Genomic DNA, 21,682 nt, shown 5'->3' with positions numbered 1-21,682 from the left:
AAACTTGGACTTCGATTAAAATGAACCCCAATCGTGCAATTGATCCACTAAGAAAACTATATGAGAATATGATAGTTCAGTCCACTGTGAGAGAAGTGCCCTGACAATGAGATTTGTTTATTTGAAATCCACCATATTCCTTGCAATGCAAAAGACCCATTTGCAGGTTTTAGATGCATATCCATGAAATCCCAAATGAACTAACTATACTAGAAAATAAAGGGGCATCTAGATTTTCATATATTAGTTTATTAAATCAAGATTTAGGTACATATATTAGTTTGATTGTATTCATATTCATATATATATATATATATATATATATTATGATCGAGAACCGTCTTTATCAACCAGGGTGTATGAAAAAAATTAATTGTACACTATGTATGACTAAGATTATGTTTTTATTATCGTCTTACCCTGCTGTGTTGTGACTTAACTTTCTAAGATTTACAATATACTTTAGTATTGTGTTTTCTATTTGAGCAAAATTCTCAAGGGAGAATATTCGCAAGAGAATCTTCGCCCTTTCGAGCTTCCTTGATTTAGGGAGGTATTCTTATCTTAAATTAAAGATAATTCCCTAATTAAATCTTATTTAATTAGGGTAATTAGTTTACCTAAAGAATATCTCTTTTTCCACGTGTCATCTTCTTATTGGCTGTCGAAATATGTGTTCCCACATTGTCTCACAGTGGTGTCACTTTCATGTGGTCTATTGGCAATTTGGTATATATAGTAGAAAATGCTACATATTTCCTCTACTAGTACTCTATTCTGAGTTGTGACTATTGTTGGAAGTTGGAACTAAAGCAAACATTTTCTTATTTAACCGCAGGCGTCATGTGATCCCAATGACTTTCAGACTAGCCACAGCCATCCACTTACCATTTGAAGGGTTGCCAGTTGTTCTTAATACTATATATTAACAAACATCACATGCTTACACAAGATCATCTTGAATTCGATCGTATACGAATTCTTCACCATTCGTCTCTCTTTTAAGCCGGCATTTTGTAAGGACAAGCTCTATGATTTGGTATAGTGGGAAATTAGGTATAGTACGTGCTACAACTTTTTGTTTGATGAGAGAGAGAGAGAGAGAGAGAGAGAGAGAGAGAGAAGAAGAAACAAACAAACAAACATTGAAGAAATGGACATGGCGTCCTTCAATAAGACATATCAAAATTTGGATATATATATCTCCATTCTAGTGCAGCCACCACTAGCTCCAAATCAATGCACTTTAAGCATATCAAAGTTTGTTCCCTTGTTGATTTTCTTGTTAATTTTCTATTCTTAAAACTCACAGGTTCATAGCATTTTATACTCTGTAGTGAAAACACATCACGGGTCACCATGAAAATCTGCAAATTAAACAGTGATCCAACATTGTTTGCTGGGCTATTGTCTTTATTTGGGTCCAATGTCGAATATAAACTATGTTCATCAACATTCCAACGGCACTAAAAACAAATTTTTTAGAGAAAACGCCAAAAAGAAAAAAAAGAGAACATCTTGTCTTCTTTTTTTAACTTGAAAACTGAAATAAAGGGGCCCGTTTGATAACCATTTCGGCCCATTTGATAATCATTTAATTTTTCATTTTTATTTTTCATTTTTGTGTTATAGTATAGAGGAAAAAGAGGGAGAATGTAAGTGAGAATGAGAGTGTACATGAGATTGAGAGGAGAGGATGGGAGGGAGGAGTTACAAAAGTAAAAATTGAAATCTATTTGAAATTGTTTTCACTTTTGTTACTACTCCCTCTCATCCTCCCCTCTCATCATCTCTCACAATTTCATCATCACTTCCATTATCACTCTCATTTCCCTCTATACTCTAGTACAAAAAATGAAAACTAAAAACTAAAATTGATTTGATCATCAAACGGCCCTTCAATTTTAGTTTTTAGTTTTCAATTTTTGTGCTAGAGAATAGAGGGAAAAGAGGGAGAATGAAAGTGAGAATAAGAGTAAAGACGGGATTGAGAGGGAACATGAAAGGGGAGGATGGGAGGGAGGAGTATCAAAAGTGAAAACAAAAACTAAAAACTGAAATCTATTTTAATTTGTTTTCACTTTTGTTAGTCCTCCCTTCCATCCTCCCCTCTCATCCTCTCTTTCAATCTCATTCTAACTCTCATTCTCACTCTCATTTTCTTCTATACTCTAGCACAAAAAATGAAAACTAAAAACTCAAATTGAAATAGTTATCAAACGGGAATAGATACTTACAATGAACTCAATGTTAAAAAATTTATGCTCTCTTTTCCTCTCTCTTTTTTTTACTCAATTACCAAAGCACAAAAATAAAAATAAATAATGCAAACGAACAAAATTTGAGTTTGAAAATCGTGAAAATCGCCACTGATTATTTCTTATTACTAATTATGATAATATTAATTTTGAATTATCATTACCATACAAGGGGGAGTTAAGTCACTTGGCACACTATGATAATTTGTATTGTGAGCATAACTTTGGACATACGTACCGCATTATTCAATTCTATTGTACATTATAAATAGCACATCCAACAAGGCCAGCGCCACAACCACAAGTCTCTGTAGACTGTAGAGTGGTTCCTTCCTTCTTTGCATTGTGCTTAATCTCTGTGTTTGTTCCAGTTTCCATTAGCTTCACATATGACATTATCATCTTTGTTCCAGTTTCCATTTGCTTAATCTCTGTGTTCTACTTCTGGCAAGGCAAGGCTTTGTGTTCGGAAGTGATCAAGATGTTAACAGAAGCTTGCACCTTATTGCTGTCATGGATCTTTCTGTATTTTGGTCTCTCTCTCTCTCTCTCTCTCTCTCTCTCATGTTTGTCTAAAGCATGGTGTGAAAACAGAATGAAAACTGATAATGCCATAGGGTCAAGAGCTTCCATGACAGGCCACACTTATCTTTTCTTAATATATTATTTTCTTTTACAACCAATGCTTTCTGTCATTTACATTCTGGCTAATAACCTTTTCAACTGTTACAGGGCATGGCACCAATGCTTCGTCGACAACAAGGCAGGCAAGAATGACCTCCTATACTCTCAATAATGAATATTTCTTTTGTTTCTACATGTTTGTCACTTAATGGTTAAATTAAGAAACATATTTGGATATGGAGTTTTTAATGACTTGTGTATTGTGAATGCCAGCTTTAACAAGTTTGTGAAACATTGTTGAAAATGCATATAGCCAAAAGCTGATTTCAACTGTACCTTTTTCTTTAATTTTAATCAAGCAGTGCTTGGGAGATCCCCTGGAAGCTCTATATGGAGGAGGGATTGTAGTAAATCCAGAATTTAACTATAACATTGAAGGTTGGAAAGCTTTTGGAGAAGGTAAAATAGAAGAACGAATATCGAAGGAAGGAAACAGGTTCATTGTGGCACGTAGTAGAAAGCATCCATCAGACAGTTTATCACAGAAGGTTCAAGTCGAGGAAGGGAAAATCTATAGCTTTTCTGGTAAGAGTGTGGTACTTGTCTCAGCCAAAATTATGTGTTTTATGTTTTTGTTTGTTACATGATTCTGAAAGAGCAAAATTTTGAAAATGTTCAGCTTCTGTTCAAGTCAGTCAAGGAAGGGAGATTGTAGCTGTTGTCTTTAAGTTTCCGAATGGCGATGGTGTACGTGGTGGTGATGTTGTAGCTGAGGAGGGGTGCTGGACCTTGCTAAGAGGTGGCATAGTAGCAAATTTCACAAGCCCAGTTGAGATTCTTTTTGAGGTAAGGTAAATTATGAGTTTGAATTTGGATCCTCTTGTTGTTTTGGCAAATCCTTAGGGTTTAATTTACTGATATAGTCAAGATTAAATGAGTTTCTTGACTGTATATGCCTTTTTTATGCATCTGTAGAGCAAAACCACATCAGTGGAAATATGGTTGGACAATGTCTCATTACAACCTTTCACCAAGGAGGAATGGAGATCCAACCAGGACAAGAGCATCAATGAGGTAAGCCCAAGCAGAATAATCACATCAATTTAGAAAAACCACTGATTTTTTTTTAGTAGGCAAGCTAATGTTAGAATTGCAGAATTTGTGGATATTATGCTAGACCATTCATTACTTCATAATTTGTGGGTCGAATCCTGATAGGGAGTCCAGAACTATTTGATAGATTCCTAGTCAAAATGTGCTCTATTTTCCTGCAGCCTAAAATTTCAATACTTTTCTGTGCTATACTTACATACAGAGGTAGCATGTCATGTTCGTATCGTGCCATTTCAAGAAATTTTCTAATCGATTTAAACCCTGCAGGTACGTAAGAGTAAGGTGAGGTTACAGGTAACTAAGGCAAGTAAAACTCCTCTGAAAGGCACTAGAGTATCCATCAAGCAAATCAAGTCACACTTCCCATTTGGATGTGGCATGAACCATTATATCCTCACAAACCCTGATTACCAGAATTGGTTTGCATCAAGATTTAAGTGGACCACTTTCACAAATGAGATGAAGTGGTACAGCACCGAGAAAATACAAGGCCTAGAAAACTATACTATTGCAGATAACATGGTAAAATTTGCCCAACAGAATGGGATTTCTATTAGAGGCCACAACGTATTCTGGGACGATCCAAAGTACCAGCCTGACTGGGTTAAATCCCTTTCCCCCGAAGGAACTACGAACAGCAGCAGCAAAGAGAATCAATTCTGTGGTTTGTAGATACAGAGGACAACTAATTGCTTGGGATGTAATGAATGAGAATCTTCATTTCAGATTCTTTGAGGATAACCTTGGTGAAAATGCTTCTGCAGAATCCTACTCAATAGCTCAGCAGCTTGATCCTGACACAGTTATGTTCATGAATGAGTATAATACCATGGAATATAGCGAAGACAAGAATTCAAGTGCAGCCAACTACAAGAAGAAACTTGAAGAGATTTTATCATATCCAGGAAATGCTAATCTGTCAGCCGGAATAGGGTTGCAAGGTCACTTTGGTTCTGGTCAGCCAAATCTTGCTTACATGAGATCTGTTTTAGACATGTTAGGTTCAACAGGATTACCAATATGGCTTACAGAAGTGGATGTGGGAAAAGGCTCAAATCAGGTACAAATCTGCAATATGTAAAGCAATCTGATCACCATAAAAGAAACCAGAAAACAACAGATTTGTTTGGACACTCTCAAAATGTAGAATTTTATGCTTCTTTATTTTTTTTATTTTTTTTGCAGGCTCAGTATTTGGAAGAGGTGCTGAGAGAGGGCTATTCTCATCCTGCAGTTAAAGGGATCATCATGTTTGTAGGCCCATTGGCAGCTGGTTTTAATGTTACCACACTTGCAGATAATAACTTTAAAAATACTCCATCAGGAGATGTTGTGGACAAGCTGATTGATGAATGGAACTCTGGGACCCAAGAAATCACAACAGATGATCAAGGATTTATAGAACTTTCCCTTTTTCATGGAGATTATGAGATCACAGCAGAAAACCACATCCACCAATTCTTCGGCTACTGTAAGCCTTAGTGTTACACAAGCTGAACCACATGCAATTGTTCAGGTTCATATTGATACCTGAAAGTGAAACATCACAATGTATAATTACACATATATAATGAGATAAATAAATTTCTATACTATTATGACAAAATCCTGGTGCAACAAGCTGGAGAACAAAAAAAAAAGTTCGGTTACAGCGAGGTAAAGCCAGAAAACAAAAATTAAATAACTCTCAGTTTAGGCTGAGCATTGCCAGCCTTGTCATCTAATTAAACAGAGAGAAAATTACTAGGATGCTCATCAATCATTTGAAGCCTCACACCACAACCATTCCCCATTTTGGCGAGGGCATCGGCATTTACTACTTCACCGCCAGCCATTACTTTATGTTCAGTTTCATGCATTTACTTCTTTAAACTATTAAATCTGAATATGTTATGAATTCATTACCTTCAAACTCAATTAGAAGGGGAGATGAATGTCTATAAATTTGGTAACAAAAATCCCCCATACTCACAGTTCAATCACTTGGGACAAAAAGAGAATCAAAATTAAATGGCACACGAGGAGGAGAATTTAGATCAAATAGGGAAGCATAAGTTTGGAAATTTATTTACCACATTACACAGTTATAGTGTTCATTATAAATACCACATACAACCAGAAGCCTCTGTTGCACTTTGAAGACAGATTGTTCTGTAGACCAGAGAGTTGTTCCTTCCTCCTCGTGTTGTGCTTAACTTCTGCCTTTGTTCCTGTCTCCATTTGCTTCACACGTGACATTATTATCATCCTTCTTCCCAGAACTTTGAAATTATTTTATTTGTGGCAAGGAAAGGTTGTTTGTGTTCTGAAGTGATCATCAAGATATTCACAGAAGCTTGCACCATATTGCTTTCATGCATTCTTCTGTATTTTGGTCTCTCAATACCTTTATATACACACAAATCAGCCAAAAACCTGCTTGATCAAACATAAGCAATTAACATGCAAGAAAAATTTATTCATTCTGAGATGATCAAACAAAACTTGTAAAGTCTGGTAAGAGATGATCGCCTGCGAAAGATTAAATTCCTTTTTACTTTTAGGTTTATGTGAATTTTAATTTTGAGGAAATTTGTGTCTTTTTAAGTGGGTTTTGTATTATATATCTGAAATTTTTAATAAAAACTGACATTTGTGAAAATAATGGTCAAATTTTGGCTATTTTTTAATAAAAACGCGGGTTTTATATATATATATATATATTATATATATATACAGTACCGCCGACCGGCTATACTCGGTTTTTTTAAAAATCGTATAGCCGCACGGCTATATTTATTTTGACACATGGCCACCTCATCGCAAGGGAGGTCCTCTTTTTCCTTTTTAATAAATAGTATAGCCGAGCAGCTATACTCGGTTTTTAATTTGCCTGGCGCGTGGGCGCTAATCACCAGGATCCTCTTATCGTATAGCCGCGCGGCTATACTTATTTTGACACGTAACCCCCAGGGCGGTCCTCTTTTTTATGTAAACCGTACAGCCGTCCGGCTATACCAAAAAAATATTATAGCCGCACGGCTATACTGAGTTTGACACTTGGTGTGCTCTTTATATAAATGGTATAGCCGCGCGGCTATAACCGGTTTTTATTTTTCCTGAATTGTATAGCCGAACGGCTATACTTAGTTTGACACTTGGTGTACTCTTTATATAAATAGTATAGCCGCTCGGCTATAATGATTGTATAGCCGCAATGCGATACTATTTTTGACACGTGGCCTCCAAATCGCAAGTGGGCGCCTAATCCCTTTCCGGCAAGGAACAACGAAAAGCAGCAGTGAAGAGAATCGATTCAGTGGTTTCTAGATACGGAGGACAATTAATTGCTTGGGATGTAGTGAATGAGAATCTTCATTTCAGATTCTTTGAGGATAACCTTGGTGAAAATGCTTCTGTAGCATTCTACCCACAGCTCAACAGCTCGATCCTGGCACAATTATGTTCCTGAATGAGTATAATACAATCGAGTATCCTTTAGACCAGGAAGCAAGTGCAGCCAACTACACGAAGAAACTTCAAGAGATCCTATCATATCCTGGAAATGCTAATCCGTCAGCTCGAATAGGGTTGCAAGGTCACTTTGGTTCTAGCCCGCCAAACCTTGCTTACATGAGATCTACTTTAGACATGTTAGGTGCCACAAGATTTCCAATATGGCTCACAGAAGTGGATGTGCAAAAAGGCCCAAACCAGGTATTCTAGTAGAAAATCAGAAAGAGAAAATTTAGTTTTCGACAGTTTCAAGTGCGAAAGTTTATGCTAATACACTTGTTTGATCTGTGTGCAGGCCCAGTACTTGGAAGAGATACCAAGGGAGGGTTTTTCTCATCCTGCAGTTGAAGGGATCATCATGTTTGTAGATCCATTGGCAGCTGGTTTTAATGTTACCACACTTGCAGATAAAAACTTCAAAAATACTCCAGCAGGAGATGTTGTGGATAAACTGCTTGATGAGTGGAAGTTTGGGACTCAGGAAACCACAACAGATGACGAAGGATTTACAAATATTTCTCTGTTTCATGGAGATTAACTGTACAAAACCACATCACCAATTCCTCAGCTACTCTAAGCCTTAGGGTCACACAAGATGAACCACAAACAATTGTCCAGCTTAATATTGATACCTGAAACATCAGTTATCAAGTAAATTTTTTTTGTTCTTTTGTTTTATTTTGTTTAAGAGTTAAAAATTCTCATTAGTGCATGTCCCATCCATTAGGACATTTGCAACATAAGGATTATACTATATACTCTTTCAGTTACTTACTTTTCTCCATTACCACCCCTCTTGTTCCAAAAGTTCAAGATCTTCTTCCTCTCCTTTTTCTGATCCAATTACATACACTTGCAATTTCTGTGTAGCCAGTGAGACAGAAATAAGGCGCCAAAGCAGGGGAACTGATCAGAATTGCTGCTATTCGTGCTACCGAAACTGCCATGGAGTACGAATTTGAACCTCCACATACAACTCTGCTACTAGACAGAGATTTGAAGAAAGAATGACACCAAACCAAATCCAACTTGTGGTCTTGCATTTGGAACAAGGACACCTAAATGGATTTGGGGAGGACAAGCTTCGGGAAGGGCCTGCACATTCGCGCTTTTGAATATCAAATAACATAAATAGAACAAGAAGCCTCGAACTCTTTGGGACAATGCAGCCCAAAAGAAAATAAGGACTCATAAAGCAACACAACGGAAGACCATAGACCTAGCAATAAGATGTGCATATAATCATTAATATGAAGAGGGCTTAGGCAGCTTCAACCACTGACTGATAATGAGGAGGCTTAGGCAGCTTCAACCCTAATCATATTTTAATAACTTTCTTCTTCACTCAAAAGGAGAAAATCGCACACTTTCTCCTAGACCCATTATGTCATTTGAACCATATAGGCCAAGAGAGAGTAACAAGGTTGCCCATGCCTTGCGCAACATGTTCTTTGTCTATTTTCATTAATTGCTCCATTTGGATATTCTCATTAACCACACATGAAAAAAAATTAAGGGTTGCCTACTTGCACACAACAAGAACGGATTCGATTATCTGAACCCATCGTGGCATTCATATCTCATCAAAGTCGTATCTATTGTGTGCTAGTTAGTAACTTGTTAGGAAATGCAGCCTATCCACCAATATAACCTATGATCAAACCCCTTTTCTATTCGATGTGGGATTCTTGTCCATGACACATAGGTAGGAACTATAATTATGTACATGAAAGGATCCGAGCTATTAATTCAAAGCATAATTAGACGTCATTAATGATGGTTGATGCATATACAAACTACATATTTAGCACACATGCATGCATGTGCAATGTTGATTAACATTCAAAAAAACAGAGACAGCAACTCTCAAGCCCTCCTTACAGCTATGAAGCACGAGACTGCAGCCATGATAATGGTGATAGCAGCAAAGCTTACATCGTCGAAAATGGCAGCGAAACGCATCTCTTGGAGATCCCAAATCGTTGAAGCACAGAGACTCAGCCCCTCATAAATCATAACCAAAACAGCCATCCCCTTCTGATGATATATATCACCACCACAAACACACAGCACTAGCATTACACAGAATCTGGCTTGGTGGGTTCTCCTCTCCACCTTTTCTCTGAAGTTGAAATAGTAGTGAAAAAAAAAGAAGAAGCTATACTGAGCTTCTGAAAGCCAGCCTAGTGTGTGACAAAGTTATAGAGTAAGTGATTTGGAGTTTTGCTCAAAAGAACACAAGTGCTGCTTCTAGGATGCTTCCTGATGGGCCCTATCAAATCAAACTTGTATTCAAGCAAACCAATGCTATATAATATGCACGCAATATATATATATATATATACATATCAGTGTAAGAACAACCAGAGCAATAAGTGTTGCCGTGTTGGTGTATCTTTCGGTACCAGCCAAATAGGCTATCTGATCTGATCAGACTATAATTGAATTGGGCCCTATTGAATATCTTTACACTGTTGATTTTTGGTTTTTTTGGTCTGAAATTGATTTTTGGTTCAGCTCTTCTTCAAAGGAAGCTTCTCAAATGAAATTTTTTATTTTTCATTTATCAACTTTTGGGTTTTATCAAGTACTTGCTAAACTATCCACTCCAACACAAAGATGTCAAATAACATCTTGTGGACGTGTTATAATATAAATTGATATTTATTGATATTATTTTCTAAAATGAAGAAAATAAACTCTGTCATTCATTCATATAACATGTGTATAAAATGTACTATGTAACTGTAGTGTTCTAACTCTTAATGCAAAATACTCAAGAAATTTAATATACAAATTAATAAAAGCAAAAACCAGAAAGAAAGAAAGAAAAACCTTTTGATTAGCTCAATCTAATATCGATTGGTCAGTTCTTAAAGGTTGATTAAGCTGGTCTAGCAGGCAAGTAAAGTCTGATCTATGTTTGAAGGTATTATATGATTACAAAATTAATGTGCTCTATGTTCAATTATTACATCATTCTTCATTTTTAATAAAACTTCTTACATTCTTCTAATAGAAACACTTCTAGAAAAAGCACTTCAAATCATAAATACTTTCTACAAAAGTAGTTCCAAATACGCCTTAGAATATGCAATTTTATGAAAATTGGATTAATAAAAATTCATTGCAAGATTGTGCTTTGAAGCCTCAAATAAGAAACCAATATCATATGTAGCCAAGACTCAACTTTTACGTGTGAGATTTGAGCACTGACAATGGATAAGTTGCTGAAGAATACACATAGTCCCACATCAGATACTTAACAAAACAGAAAGTCCTATATAATAAATGGTTTCACTCCTAATAACATTGAGGCCTTTTGTATAAAACCTCACACCTGCTAAATAGGTGGTTAAGTTGAAGACAATATCAATAACTAGTAGTAAACCAAAAGTTCGTTCCTCCAAAATCTTAACATAAGTGATATGCTCCATATCCACTAAGACCACTACAAGCATGGGCAGTCATGTTAATTACAGCTGAATGTCATATCACATGTTCATGCTCTAGCTAATTCAGCCCAAAGATATATATGCTCATAAATTTGCCACCCCACCCCATCAAAATAAATACCACCATCCTCATCTATTTTTATATTGTTTTCTAGAAGCTACCAGCCTAAAAGGGAAGTAAGAGTTGTGCCAAGATAACTCATGTGTACGTGCAATTGCAGCAAAACGAAAATGAAAATGCAATCCTCCCAAATCTTAGCCGCTTCTCTCCCTCTATGAGTCCTAAAAGAAAATTCTATATAGGGGGAGGGGAAGAAGCGTCACTGCCTCTCCTCCCCCTCCTCTCTTCTTGTCTTTTCTTTTTAGGTTGGTGAATAAGTCCACTAGGGTGTTTTGAATAAACAGTCTATTGTGGTGGTTTCTTTTAAGCCATGGTTAGATTGAAGTTCCCCATCACCTCTTTTAGTCTATGTTCTCAATCAAATCCTACTCCAAAAACCCACTCTCTAATGTCATTCATGTTCTTTAAATTTAATTCTACATCGTCTTTGATAGAGGTTGCTGCAAATCACTCAATTGTTCTTTGGCAGAATTGTTGTTTTCGTTTATTTGTTTGCTCTTATGTGCAAGTAGATCGCTGAAATCGTATTTTCTCCAGATCCATTACAGATGCGGTGGTGGGTGTGGCCGCAAAGACGCTTCTTTAGGTGGTAGTGGTACGGTTCGTTTAGGCTCATGAGTTGATATAGGGTTTTGGTTATGTTGGGTTTGTGGGCTTTATTTGGGCTTATGACTAATTATAGTACTGTGGGCTAATAGTTTTAATGTGGTTTTTGTTCGCGTTAGTTTTGTTTTTAGCATGTTAGTTTGTTGCCCTTCTGTGATTGGTATTTTAGATGTCTTGTTGATGTATTTGATTGTACTTTTTTTTTAAATCGAAATTTAATTATACTGTTGAAGTTTATCTAATGAACTTTCTATTTAATATAAATAAATAAAACTCATATGTATATTATCAAATTCTAACCATTGATGCATGTGTGATTCGTACTCAATCAACATTTAAAAATTATCGATGCATTGTGGGTGATTACGAGCAACCATCATTACCATTACGAACAATCAACATTAAACGTTCAAAAATTATAAATACATCGTGAGTATTTATGAGCGACTGACGTTAACAAAATTCAATACATTTTCACAAACTTGAATTGAAACATTTGCAAGGTCCACTCAATTTTTATTTTCTGGTCAAAAAGCCAACCTGGCAAATTGTTGATTGGATGAGCTGCTAGTTGATTTGAACAGCCTGGACTATACAATTTCAAAATCATTTACGACGTCGTTTTACCACTTCCCAATTTCAACTTTTGGCAGTACCATAAACCAACGCACATTTCACCAGAGAGCGTGGTTATTCTCCACTAATAATATCATCACAGGTGTCTCCAAGATCCAATACCTCCTTCACTGTTCAGAAGGCGCGTGTAGGAATAAAAGAAACATTCCTCAATTTGTCTGATTAATTATCTTTCATTATATTTTTTTCCTTTTTTCTTTTGTAAAGTTGTTATAATTTCTTTGCTGACAGAAAAGGAATTCCAAACGCACATAGAGCTGCAGAGAGAGAATTTCAATGTGGATAATCTGAAATCGTTCAAAACCCTAAAATTGAAAAAGGTTTTCGATTTGTTCTTGTATTTGCTCCTTCTCAATGGGGTTGTGGGAAGCTTTTCTCAATTGGCTACGAAGGTAGAGTTTCTATTCTGTTTATAGTTTGGATTTAGTTCATCTTGATTTTGCTTTCTCGTTGTTTGGATGCTGAGAAAGTCTGGGAAATAGAATACCGGTTTGATTTTATGGAAATTTAAGGTCTTTTTTTTTTTGTCTGAAACAATCTGTTTAAGTTTTCATTGTCGTGGAGCGGGAAAAATTGGAATTTCCCGCTAAGTTAATACTAATACCATGGATAACGACGTAGGACTTGGAATTTGTGATTTTTTTATTGGATTTTCCATCCATGTTGCATTGTTTTCGCTTCTTCGAAACTGGGTTTAGCTTTGAGAAGAGTTTTAGATCTTCTTGCTTTTAGTTTGGCTGATGGGAACAGGGGAAAAAGAAAAGAGCTGAACTTTTGATTCTCGAAATGTCAGTATGTAGAAATCTTGAATCAAGACATGATTGGCAATTGAATTAATCTAGAACCATTGTTTCTGATTTTTTTTTTTACTGAAAAACTGTCAAATTTGGGTCTGGGAATAGTTTTCGAGGCTAAATTTGGTTGATCTTTGGAGTAAAGAATTATAGTGCTAGGTAACTAGTTTAAACCGAATTATTTCCTTCAATGATGAAGGCGTCTTCGTGCATGTATGCCGGTTGATTTTCGTTTTTGGAGAATAAAGTTGGTAATTTATATCTGCATATTGTTGCTTCCATAGGTTTTAAAAGGATTGGATATGTATGTACTGGTGCTGAATTAGCATATCTCAACTGTTGTCTTTGAGTAACATATTCTGCTAAAGACTTGAATCTGTTTTTTGGTTTATTTTAGTGTTTCTGGGATTGGTTTATTTTTGGTATTTTTAGGTTGCCTGGAATTTGATCAACTAAGAACCCACTGAATTTACTATTTCTTAATGTGTGTATCCAACTGATGTTCATTGCTTACTGTACTGCACACAGTGTTTATCAGTCACCAAATGTATGCATTAAGTTGGGCAGAATGATGTCACAACTCATAAATGAAATTGTTGAAAATATTTCAGTTTGGTTACCTACCCTTTTTTGGTTTGAAACAACCTTTTACAATTGATTAAATAACTTGCTTATTAGTATCTTTTCTCCCCTCTTGTAGCCTCTTTTTCAAGCAAGAAATGGAGCTATCTTTAATAGGCCTTCAAAATGCTGGGAAAACATCACTTGTAAATGTTATTGCAGTAAGTAAATATATTCATTTGGTTGTGGTGCAGTATGTTTGTATATCCTTTTCTCCCTGTGTTGGTTTCGTGCTGATGGCTAAATTTTGCTTCTTGATCTTATTCTTAGACTGGTGGATATAGTGAAGACATGATCCCGACGGTATGTCATCTTTCTCAAGAATTACACATGTTTAAATTTGTCTCTAAGAAAATGTCTTCAATTTTTATTTATTCAGAACTTGTCATTTGTATTGCCAAAATTATATGTTGTAGTTTACTATTACTTTAGATATCTCACATAATGCATCTTTTATATCTACAGGTTGGATTCAATATGAGGAAAGTAACAAAAGGGAATGTTACAATAAAGTTGTGGGATCTTGGTGGTCAACCTAGGTTTCGAAGCATGTGGGAAAGATATTGCCGTGCAGTTTCTTCTATTGTGTATGTTTTTAACTCTTTTATATCTACATTTTGTAAGCCACGTTAGCATTGCAGAGTTGATAATTTCTGGTCAGATACTAGAGATGCTGTCTTTTCTTGACATTTGTCTTTATATATTTGTTTACTAGCCTTGCATAAGATGTTTATCTTTTGTGAGCAACTTTCTGCTGAAATCTTGGCAAGTTAATTTGATCATATAACTGAATTCACCAGCTGTGTTGTATTTATTTTTATTTTTTTCCGATTTTTGTCTGTTGCAGTTATGTTGTGGATGCTGGCTGATTATGATAACTTGTCGGTCTCGAGAAGAGAACTTCATGACTTGTTGAGTAAGCCATCACTAAATGGCATTCCCTTGCTAGTACTAGGTAACAAGATTGACAAAAAGGAAGCTCTGTCTAAGCAGGATTTGACAGGAAGAAATGTAAGTGAAAAATCTTTGTCTAAGCTTTGTTTGGAACACTCGTCAAACAAACTTCTTGTGCTTGATATGAAGTGCAGCATAACATTGGTGATTTGCACATTCTTGGACTTAGGAAAATGAAGCATAAAGTTCATTTTAATTTTATACATGAATCATGTATTAAGCATCGGTTTCTGCCGTGCAGGGATCTCAAGTCCATTACTGATAGGGAAGTTTGCTGCTTCATGATTTCTTGCAAGAACTCCACCAACATCGATACAGTCATCGACTGGCTAGTAAAGCATTCCAAATCAAAAAATTGAGTTTTCTTGTTCGTACCAGATGACATACATCCATTTCTGAGAGTGGATTTCCTTCAATCCGTTTTCGAAGTGACTTTTGCTGTTTGCCCATTAGGGTTTGTTGATATATGACCATGGTCTTCTGTTATGTGCTTGGTGCAAACTACCTTGTGTGTTGCTTTGGGGTAGGCATATGGGTCATTGTCTCAATGTTGGAAGTTGGAACGCTATGATTTGAGTTTTATTGTATAGAATTTGACTCTGTGAATTGTAATGTACAGTCGTTGCATATGATTATTTTGGTTAACTAATTTGAGTCTCTGAGTTATGTAATCTGCAGTGTTTGGTTGCCCCTTTCTTTCTTTTACCAATTAAAATTGTAGATATTAAAACATCTAGCTAACAATCAGCACTCAACAATCCCAAATTCCTTTTATTCAACAACTATTCTCTAGAAAATTTAAACTTCAGATCTCTTCCAACAAAGTGTATTAAATTTCACTAGATTATATCAAAGGACCATTAATAATAATTCAAAACTTTCAAACCAAAAGTAAGATGTTGGTTTTTGGTCACCAACGGGTTTCGCAGTTGTACTCTTAAGGCATGTTAGTTTTTATGTTTTCAATTTGAACACTGCGATATTTGGGATATTAAAAATTTGAATGTGATTCGTTAGTGACCCCCGCTTCTTTAAACTTAAATTAATTAAAATATTACAATATACTAACTTGTTCTAGGACATTCCCGCTTCACATAGGCGAGAAACTCAAGGCTAAAGAACACCCACGCGGCGCCAAAATATAAAGCCGAGTCCAGAGCCCACAGTGAAAGATTAAAGATTCCTTTCGGCTTTAAAGCTCCTTTTCAGCTCAGAACTTTAAAAACCCACCACCCAAAAAAAATTCGAAAATCTCATTCATGTCTTAAAACTCCACACAAACTCAAACCGCAGAATCCCATAATTTTCTTTTCCTTTCTCTTCTGTGTTTTCTTTTTTCTCAATTTTCGGTCAGCCCACCATTTTTCTTGTGTGTTGAAGTTGATGATGAGAAAGATCAAGACTTGTTTGCAAACTTAGCTCAGGTGAGAAAAAGGTGGCTTATTTGGGTTTCATAATAACATCTGCTCATGCCTTTTCGTTGTTTAATTGTTTTCGTGATATTGCAATTAAAAAAGTAATTGCTTTTGAAAATAGCATAGGTTTAGAGTAATTTGAATCCTCTGTTAGAATTCTGACCCCAAAAAAAATGAATCCTCTGTTAGAAGAAAAATATCGCCGACAAAAAAGAGGGGCATTCCGAGAATCGAACTCGGGACCTCTCGCACCCAAAGCGAGAATCATACCACTAGACCAAATGCCCTCGTGATGACAATTAATATCTGCGAATACTAATTAGCTTGATTCAGGATTGATTGGTTTTGTTTTGTTAACCCATTGATCCAGCTGTTTTCTTTTTTGCTATTTACATGTTTGATATGTAAGGTAATGTTTTACCCTGAAGTTGGTTGTATGACTGCAACAATAAAAATACTTACTGAAGCTATAGATTTAACACATTCTTGCTTGCCAAATATTTATTGAAGCTATAGATTGAAAACTGATTTTGAGTTGATTTTTAGTTCACATGCTTCATGCTTTGTAAACTGTTGGAAGTGTGGCATTCATTTCCTGAAACAACTTGAACTATGTCCAAGCAAGATTCATTAGACTAGATCAACCGCGTTTCGAGAATCGAACTCTTCATCTTTTGCATCCAGATCAAGTAGAGTAAATCATATGTTGCACGCATCACATGTTTTTTATAAGGCATTCTTGTGTTTCTATAGTTTCTGATCGAGTCGAGTTTTTCAGTAATTTATATGTTCCTGATACCATGTGAGTGTGGGTGGATTTCTAGCTATAATGAAATAGGAACAAAGCAAAAAAGAAGGAAAAATATCCCCAAAACAAAAAATGGGGCATTCCGAGAATCGAACTCGGGACCTCTCGCACCCAAAGCGAGAATCATACCACTAGACCAAATGCCCTCACAATAGTAATGAACACCTGCAAATGCTAATTATCTTAATCTAGGATTGGTTTGCTTACAATTAAGTATTGATAGAAATCTGCATAAGTATTGATAAAATGTTACAAGTGGTCCATTTTGTGAAAGCACCTTTGGACCCCAACCTTGTATTAGTGGCATTTCAAGAATTGAAAACTCTTCATCTTTTGCATCAAAATCAAGAGGAGTATGTTCCATGGATCACATTTTGTTGTCAGGCAATTGATGTGTACTTGTCAACAACAAGAGAATGTGTTGTATAAATTTCTGTTCATATTCTTGTTGGCTTTAGCTGATTGAGTGATTTCAATAAAGTGTTTGGTTGAGCAATCATGTAGAAGGATACATTATGCAAGTATGTACATGGATTTCTGGGTAAAATGGAACAATAAGAAGAAGAAAAATTGGGCAAAAGGGGCATTCCGAGAATCGAACTCGGGACCTCTCGCACCCAAAGCGAGAATCATACCACTAGACCAAATGCCCTTACAATAGCAAGAGCATGTGTTGTATAAATTTCTGTTCATATTCTTGTTGGCTTTAGCTGATTGAGTGATTTCAATAAAGTGTTGTATAAATTTCTGTTCATATTATTGTTGGCTTTAGCTGATTGAGTGATTTCAATAAAGTGTTTGGTTGAGCGATCATGTAGAAGGATACATTATGCAATTATGTACATGGATTTCTGGGTAAAATGGAACAATAAGAAGAAGAAAAATTGGGCAAAAGGGGCATTCCGAGAATCGAACTCGGGACCTCTCGCACCCAAAGCGAGAATCATACCACTAGACCAAATGCCCTCACAATAGCAAGAGCATGTGTTGTATAAATTTCTGTTCATATTCTTGTTGGCTTTAGCTGATTGAGTTATATTTCAATAAAGTGTTTGGTTGGGCAATCATGTAGTAGGATACATTATGCAATTATGTACATGGATTTCTGGGGAAAATGGAACAAGAAGAAAAATTGGGGCAAAAGGGGCATTCCGAGAATCGAACTCGGGACCTCTCGCACCCAAAGCGAGAATCATACCACTAGACCAAATGCCCTGTCAATGATATTCTTCATGTGCAGTATATAATTATTGTAATATAAGATTGGTTTTCTTTTGCCATCCTGTTGATCTGGTTTCTTTTCTTTCTAGTCTACATGTGCCTGTGGATATGGGATCTGACCTTCAATGTAGTTTCTGTAACTGTTTACAATAAATTACATAAATTGTGGACCACACAAGATGACTTATTTAATCAAAATGTCCTGATGTGTGCATTGGATCAACTTAATATAATATGTTTAATAAGACATTAGGATTTAAATTGCACCTCTACTCCACTCATTTGGGCAGAGGTTTGAAATTCTCAGGTACCCAGTGAATATTTATGTCAATCCTCTCCCCCAATCGCATGTACTAAGAAAAAAAAATAAATTGCAGATATGTTAGGGACAAAGATAATTGGAATTAGCTCCATACTTCAATAAACCTAATCTTTTGACAGAGGTCAGGCCAATTGTTTATGAGTTTAGGCCCATTCCCAATTGCAAGTTTTTAAATTTTTTTTTGGGGCATGAATATCTCAAAGTTGAACAAACATACTCCTAAAAACTAAAAATAAAATAAAATAAGAAACAGAATAAATAAACATGTTCAGCTTACTACCCTTTGGTAAGGAGAAAATCCTTTAAGAGAAGGGGGCACCAAATTATAATTAGGCCAGTTCATGCACAGCTAAATTGTTCACATTGATCATTAACAAGCCTAAAGAAGATATAATCATAATTTATAATTATAGATGTTGACCCGAAGAATTATAATTAGGAGGGAAAAAGAAACCTGAACCCAGCTAGGAACTTCATGATGAATTTTGGTAATCGAGAAACCTCAAGGCCCATCATCTTTGAAAAAAGAAAAAAATATCGTGGGTGGTTTTTTTTTTCTTTTGGCCCAAGAAAGGGTATAGGTAAAATTCACACGGGCAAGAATTCTATAATGAGGGCCTTATTTGAGGCACTTAGACGAAGTTCCATCTTTTAATTGTTGGATTCAATTGGTTAGTTTGATCCAACGGTGAAGATATATGACTTTATCTAAGGGCCTTACCCTCATTATAGAATGACTTCACACATGGATATCATGAGGGTTTGAACTTATGATCACTTGAGAACACACCAAAAACTTTGGGCCAATCCAACTAACACCTCATTGGCCACGTGGTGATTTACTTATCAGCAATTAGGACAACAGTTTATCTACTATTTTAGTCATCAACATTAAGTATTAACTTTTGTGCATGTTTTGGACCCAGCCATGATTTTGTTCATGGTATTTGCCAAATTATCATTCATAAAAGCGTGAAATTATAGGAAAATAGTAAATAAAAGCAGATATTATGACAAAAGAAAAAGGCTCGAAAGGATTATATTGATGAAATGGAATTGCTTTAAGTTCGGACAAAATGATTGCCGAATGGCCAGCCATAGCCATCTGTTCATCTATGAATTTTGCTTTCTAGTCACCCGCAATTCTCTCTCAACCACCACTTTTGATCTCCTTCCACTTTCTTCTCTCTAGTTTTCGATAAAGAGGCAGAGGAGTGAAAAACAGAGAGGGATTAAGGGAATTTTATTGTTTTGTTAATTAGGATAAAAAGGCAAGCTGCTGCAGGCTCTCTCTTGGTCTTCATTTTTAAAGGGTTGGTTGGTGGTGAGCTGAGGTTGTGGATTGGAAGCCGTAGGCTATGGCTACCTTTGCAGGCACCACACAAAAGTGCACGGCTTGCGTAAAGACGGTGTACTTGGTCGATAGGTTGGCCGCCGATTCCAGAGTTTACCACAAGGCTTGCTTCCGATGCCACCATTGCACGGGTACCCTCAAGGTATATATATTCCCATGCATGTCAATCTCTCTCTTTCTCTTCATTATATTGCCAATGGATGTATTAATTTATTTAAGATCATACGTATATTTTTGTTCTCGCTATTTGTACTATCCTAATTAATCATGTCGCACACAATTAAGTTATACTTCTATTAGAGATATGGTATATAAGATCGTCAGTTTGAAGTTGGTGAATCTACAAAATTAGAGATTTTCAATTTTGTGTGCTTGTTTCATGCATGCACTTGAGGTGTCAATTAGACATTTTGATCGGTTCATGTGTGTACAACATTTTCATTCTAGAAAAATTTGTAAGGAAAAATGTATAAGTGGAACAATAAATTTTTTAGCTTTCTTCAATCCTAATGGTTTTGCTCTGGAAGGAAAGCTCAGTAATATTGTCTTCTCTATTTTCTCCATTTGCAGCTGAGCAACTACTGTTCATTTGAGGGGGTCCTATACTGCAGGCCTCACTATGATCAACTCTTCAAGCGAACTGGCAGCCTGGACAAGAGTTTTGAAGGTAAAAACTAAAAAATAATTAACGTGTGAATTCCTTAAAAGCACTATGTAAATAAAAAAATACTCATTTATTAACTTTTCTTTGTCAATTTTCTTTCAGGGACACCGAAAATTTTGAAGCCGGAGAAACCTTCTACTGATAAAGAGGTAAATGATCTCTCTTTTTAACCCAAGTGAGGTAAACTCAAAAAAAAAATTCCCAAGTCTCTCATATGGGACTTATGATATAAGTTGTAAGACCCATATAGGATCTTGTGGATCTTGTGGAGTTGATATGAATTCATGAATTGTCACTGTGTTGATATAAATTCAAGCACTCTTGAACCCTACAGAAAGTGACTTTTATTGTTTTGAAGATAAATAATTATATATGTGCTAATAAGAACTAAATTGGGCTCTTGCAGAATGGCAACTCAGTCTCAAACTTGTTTGCTGGTACCAGAGAAAAATGTGTGGGCTGTCAGAAGACCGTTTATCCAATTGAGAAGGTAATTAAATTTGAAATTTCACAAAAAGAAACAGCTATTATTTATAAAGAGTAAACATCTAGCTAATCTTGATTATTGTCTTCAAAGGTTTCGGTCAATGGGATCCCATACCACAAGAGCTGCTTCAAATGCACACATGGAGGTTGCACTATAAGCCCATCTAATTATATTGCACATGAAGGCAAGCTTTACTGCAAACACCACCACATCCAACTCTTCAAGGAAAAAGGAAATTACAGCCAGCTTGAGAATGAAGGCGAAAAGCATTCCATGACTGAGCAAGTCACTGCTATGGAGATTGCTGCTGAATCATAATCCACTTGAAAAAAAAACTCCCATGCTTTCTTGCTCTTTATGTGATTTCCACCATTTCTGTAATAGATGTGTCTTATTTTGTTTCTGGCTCTCGTGATACGTCGGTGCTCCGATATATCATGAGATTTATTGTACTCTGATATGAATGGTTTGTTCTGCGGCTTGTTCCTGCATCTGCTTAATGTATGAGGGTTTTTCTGCAGCATTTTGAAGATTTTCGGTTTCTTCTACTTTTCCCTGTGTTGGGTCACATTTCTGAAAAGTTTTAAGTCCCTAGTGATGTCTATTCATATTATCATTTGAGGAGGCCAAGGGAAGTCATTTTATATACCAGAACAGCTTTCATGTCACTTAAACAACACGTATGATTAACTAATTGGATTACTGATGTAAAACCCCTAAAACGGTAATTTCCA

At 35.9% G+C, this 21,682-nt stretch overlaps 3 protein-coding genes, 5 non-coding genes and 1 pseudogene across 9 annotated transcripts; 4 read left to right on the top strand and 5 right to left on the bottom strand.

Annotated features, from left to right (window-relative positions):
• The first annotated feature begins 2,553 nt into the window (after window positions 1-2,553).
• Window positions 2,554-5,601, top strand: LOC103335087 (endo-1,4-beta-xylanase 5-like). The gene is given in 9 exon segments (XM_008238088.2): window positions 2,554-2,791; window positions 2,991-3,025; window positions 3,245-3,467; window positions 3,562-3,728; window positions 3,858-3,956; window positions 4,263-4,619; window positions 4,621-5,055; window positions 5,181-5,447; window positions 5,449-5,601. Coding segments are annotated over 9 exon segments (1,716 nt in total). The 5' UTR covers window positions 2,554-2,739; the 3' UTR covers window positions 5,530-5,601.
• Window positions 5,602-7,309: 1,708 nt separating this feature from the next.
• On the top strand, window positions 7,310-8,246 carry LOC107881342 (endo-1,4-beta-xylanase 5-like). The gene is made up of 2 exons (XM_016794948.2): window positions 7,310-7,691; window positions 7,786-8,246. The coding sequence occupies exons 1-2, from the start codon at window positions 7,437-7,439 to the stop codon at window positions 8,026-8,028; spliced, it is 498 nt and encodes a 165-aa protein (XP_016650434.2). The 5' UTR covers window positions 7,310-7,436; the 3' UTR covers window positions 8,029-8,246.
• A 4,271-nt stretch (window positions 8,247-12,517) lies between these two features.
• LOC103335085 (ADP-ribosylation factor-like protein 8a) lies at window positions 12,518-15,187 on the top strand (annotated as a pseudogene). Its single transcript, XR_016128181.1, has 6 exons — window positions 12,518-12,700; window positions 13,803-13,884; window positions 13,994-14,026; window positions 14,189-14,310; window positions 14,571-14,734; window positions 14,899-15,187. The product of XR_016128181.1 is annotated as an ADP-ribosylation factor-like protein 8a (transcript).
• A 1,120-nt stretch (window positions 15,188-16,307) lies between these two features.
• Window positions 16,308-16,379, bottom strand: TRNAP-UGG (transfer RNA proline (anticodon UGG)). The gene has a single exon. It is a non-coding gene; the product is annotated as a tRNA-Pro (tRNA).
• A 595-nt stretch (window positions 16,380-16,974) lies between these two features.
• Window positions 16,975-17,046, bottom strand: TRNAP-UGG (transfer RNA proline (anticodon UGG)). Its single transcript has one exon. It is a non-coding gene; the product is annotated as a tRNA-Pro (tRNA).
• Window positions 17,047-17,480: 434 nt separating this feature from the next.
• TRNAP-UGG (transfer RNA proline (anticodon UGG)) lies at window positions 17,481-17,552 on the bottom strand. Its single transcript has one exon. It is a non-coding gene; the product is annotated as a tRNA-Pro (tRNA).
• Window positions 17,553-17,794: 242 nt separating this feature from the next.
• Window positions 17,795-17,866, bottom strand: TRNAP-UGG (transfer RNA proline (anticodon UGG)). Its single transcript has one exon. It is a non-coding gene; the product is annotated as a tRNA-Pro (tRNA).
• A 177-nt stretch (window positions 17,867-18,043) lies between these two features.
• Window positions 18,044-18,115, bottom strand: TRNAP-UGG (transfer RNA proline (anticodon UGG)). Its single transcript has one exon. It is a non-coding gene; the product is annotated as a tRNA-Pro (tRNA).
• Window positions 18,116-19,582: 1,467 nt separating this feature from the next.
• Window positions 19,583-21,471, top strand: LOC103335084 (LIM domain-containing protein WLIM1-like). The gene is made up of 5 exons (XM_008238086.3): window positions 19,583-19,939; window positions 20,368-20,464; window positions 20,564-20,610; window positions 20,868-20,951; window positions 21,039-21,471. Exons 1-5 carry the CDS (start codon window positions 19,802-19,804, stop codon window positions 21,264-21,266), a joined length of 594 nt encoding a protein of 197 aa, XP_008236308.2. The 5' UTR covers window positions 19,583-19,801; the 3' UTR covers window positions 21,267-21,471.
• The last annotated feature ends 211 nt before the right edge of the window (window positions 21,472-21,682 follow it).

This window comes from Prunus mume, linkage group LG6 (assembly GCF_029339155.1).
Source record: "Prunus mume cultivar Tortuosa linkage group LG6, ASM2933915v1, whole genome shotgun sequence".
Lineage (NCBI taxonomy): Eukaryota > Viridiplantae > Streptophyta > Magnoliopsida > Rosales > Rosaceae > Prunus > Prunus mume.
This window is presented reverse-complemented; position numbering and strand designations above follow the sequence as displayed.